This window comes from Arabidopsis lyrata, assembly GCF_000004255.2.
Source record: "Arabidopsis lyrata subsp. lyrata unplaced genomic scaffold ARALYscaffold_6, whole genome shotgun sequence".
NCBI lineage: Eukaryota > Viridiplantae > Streptophyta > Magnoliopsida > Brassicales > Brassicaceae > Arabidopsis > Arabidopsis lyrata.
Window position 1 is genome coordinate 18,440,368 of NW_003302550.1, and position 3,498 is coordinate 18,443,865.

The 3,498-nt window shown below is 38.4% G+C and overlaps 1 protein-coding gene across 1 annotated transcript; it reads left to right on the plus strand.

Annotated features, from left to right (window-relative positions):
• Window positions 1-233: 233 nt before the first annotated feature.
• Window positions 234-1,727, plus strand: LOC110227398. Its single transcript, XM_021021490.1, has 2 exons — window positions 234-971; window positions 1,161-1,727. The coding sequence occupies exons 1-2, from the start codon at window positions 234-236 to the stop codon at window positions 1,725-1,727; spliced, it is 1,305 nt and encodes a 434-aa protein (XP_020877149.1).
• Window positions 1,728-3,498: the final 1,771 nt, after the last annotated feature.

Below are 3,498 nucleotides of genomic sequence, written 5' to 3' on the forward strand. Positions count from 1 at the left end.
TAAAGAGGTGGATTGATTAGTTGATCAAGCGAGTGAAAAAATGGGAGAAGAAGGTAACAAATTATGTATTTGAATTTGGCGGGGTTGATAATCTAATGATAGAAATATAGGATAGAGTTTCTTTGTAAGTATGTAGTAGAGTTACAAAAGAGAGACATAATGAAGTTGTACTTTGTGCAGTAATTCCGAAGAAGAGCTACCCCAAAAGACTTTATGTTTCAGGGAAAGCACCAATGAAGGGAAGGAGCATGCATATTAACTGCACCTTGGAGAGTTTAGCAAGATTGAAAGAGAAGATTGGGGAAGATGCTTACTCTCAGATACGTGATCAGTCTAAAGTGGGAGTATTGTTGAAGCTTGCTGACAGTTTTTTTGTATGGTGGGCAAAGCTTGTGCATCACCTGTTAACTCATCAATTGGCAATCAGTAGGCCATATGAGATTTGGTGTCTCATTGAAGGGAGTCCAATAAGGTTTACGCTTCACGAATATGAAGACATAACTGGTTTGAATTGTGCGAAAATTATTGTAGAGGACATAGTGGCGGTTGACCACAGAGAGTTTTGGGGAGATTTAAAGTTGGCTGCAGAGAAGGGGCCAAACTGGAATGAGTTGGAGTCAGCATTAAATAGTTGTAGGAGTTGGAGTTTAGAAAAGAAGAAGATGCTTGGTCTGTTGTTCGTGGTGCATGTAGGTATATTGGGGATATCTAGGTCAAGTAGGATACCTTTGGACTATGCCAAGAGAGTGCTTGACACAGAGGCATTTGAGAGATTTCCATGGGGGCGAGTTGGTTTTAAGGAGCTTATTGAGTCAATAAAAGTTTTGAAGTATGATAGAATTCATTATGCTATCCATGGCTGTCCGCATGTCCTGAATATATGGGCATTTGACAGTATTCCACATCTTGCGAAATCACATGGGAACAAAGTACCGGACGATGGTGATGGCGATGAAGATGAACCGGAACCAGTGCCTCTCTTGCAATGGAATGGTGGTGCCTCTCTTGCAATGGAATGGTGGTCGTCCAAGAATCTATTTAAATAATTTCTTTAATACAGAGAAACTGAGAAAGAAGAAGGTATATTTGTTCTCCTCAACTTACATTACCCATATGTAGTTATAACACTTAAATAGCTTATTTATGTTCTCCTCATGTAGATCAAGGTGCAGCATTTAGTGGTGAGGCCTATGGCAGAGATTTATTATGTTTGGCCTGGAGAGAATGTTGTATATGGGGAAGGTGTAGGTGCTAATAAGCTGGTGGATAATCTCCTGCATGATATTATTAATGGTGGTTTAAAAGAAAGTGGTTTTGGTGATCCGGAGATTGGGAAGAAAACTGGAAAGAGGAAGAAGGAAGTGGACACTGAGGATGATTTTGTTGACCCACCTAAGAAGAGAAAAACAGAGACAGAGAAACGTATAAAGAAGAAAGCTAATAGTGGGAAGCAATTAAGAGATGTGAGTGATGATAGTGGAGAAGAGGTTCTGGAGGAACAAGAAATGGAGAGACTTTTTAAGATGATAGGCAGTTTGTCTGAAGAAATGAAAACATTGAACACCAATTTCGTGGCTGGGCTTGAGAAAGTAGACCTAAAATGCGAAGAGCTGAAGAAAAGTGTGACAGATCTGTATGGTGATGTGGAGAAGCTGAGGAAGAAGGCAGAAGAGAAGAATGATGAGAGCGAAGAAGATTTTGCAATTGGTTCAGAAGAAGGGACATGAACCAACGATGAGGTATGATGTGTACATCCTCTATTTAATTAGGAAGCATATGAAGTAAATATAATTCAAAATTTTCACAAAGAGCCTGTTTTATGTATGCAGAAAACCGCAAGTTAGTTGCTTTGTGAGTCACATTTTTCAAGCTTGTAGTGTCTCTTTATTTACTTATGATTCCTGAACTCATTGTTTTTAAAAGTGAACTTGTAAAACTTAATTGAGTGGTAAATGGAGATTTAAATGTTAGCATTTGTAATGGTCAAGTTTATATCTCTTTATTTACTTATGAATTATGAATCCTGAACTCATTGTTTTTAAAAGTGAACTTGTAAAATATAATTGGGTAGTTAATGGAGACTTAAATGTTAGCATTTGTTTAATCTCACTATCTATTTGTCTAGATTGAACTATGTTTATTTAGTCATGGCATAAGCAGGAGAAGCAGACTTCTCAAGAAGGTTTTCCCATTTTCGTAGTCGTCAGGAGGGAAAAGGAAAAGGGAAAGGGAAAAAGAAAAGCAGGTTCAAAGAAATCAAAGACAACAGAATGTGTTGACCCAACGAAGACGTTCAAGAAGTTGTTTATGGAGGAAGATTCAGGGAGCATGTCACCTTTGGTAAAGGATCCAATAGGTGGGTTAATGAGTGACTCTATAATGCATAATCTGATTGGTGAAACGTCATCTCCTGCTAAACAATTCAAGCCCTTCTCTGAGGCGAAAATAGCTGATTGGGATAGAAGAGATACATGAACTTCAGCGGGAGTAATGAGTAAGTCTATGTTGCATAATCAGAAGACTTCTCCCCTTGGCAGATGCATAAAAAAGGAACCACCATCACCCAAAAAGTCAAAGTTGACTTCTTTATCTGAGAAGAAAAATCTAAATCTAGATTTGGACTCAGGATCTTCAGCGGGAGTAATGAGTAAGTCTATGTTGCATAAACAGAAGACTTCTCTCCTTGGCAGATGCATAAAAAAGGAACCACCATCACCCAAAAAGTCAAAGTTGACTCCTTTATCTGAGAAGAAAAAACCAAAACCAGATGACTCAGAGTGGTCTGATCCTGAAGAGAAAGAAAAAGAGAAGAACTTAACAGCCGCACTAAACAAGTTGGTAGTCTTTTGTTCTAAAGAAGATTATGTTGACCGTCCATGTTGGCCTAGACACCTTGCTTCTACCCAGCTGGACCCATACGTTGGGAGTTCATTAGTTAAGCGGATTGTGCGTAGTAAAATTCTTTCTCCTGTAGCTTATGATCCTTTTGAACTGGTCACTCTTGAAAAGATGGATAAATTAGAATTACATATTCACCATGATCTATAAGTTCCAATCTCATATATTTACCTTACTTTTGAACTCGTAAACCTTTACTAGCTAAGCTTAACTGTTTTCTTATATGTAGGGAAAACCCTTTGGATTCCACGAATTCATCTGCCTTGTTATATGATAATAGGTTTTTCAGATCAATTAATCCTAAAGCACTATCATGTCGTTGTAGTAGTGAAAGTTGTCAATCCAATCAGGTGTGATGCAAACAGATGAGATGTGATCAGAAGTCACTAAGTCAAGCCAAGCAATTGCAGGTTTTGGTGTCTCTAACAATCCTAATTGATCATGCAGAAAACAGGAAAAAATGCAGAATTACAGAAATCACTCGACCACACAGTCTGTTGCTAGACACAGAAACTGCAACAAAAGCACTCTACCACACAGTCTGTTGCTAGACACGGATGTGGTCGAGTGAAATGGTGATAACAGGTGAGAAATGCGAAA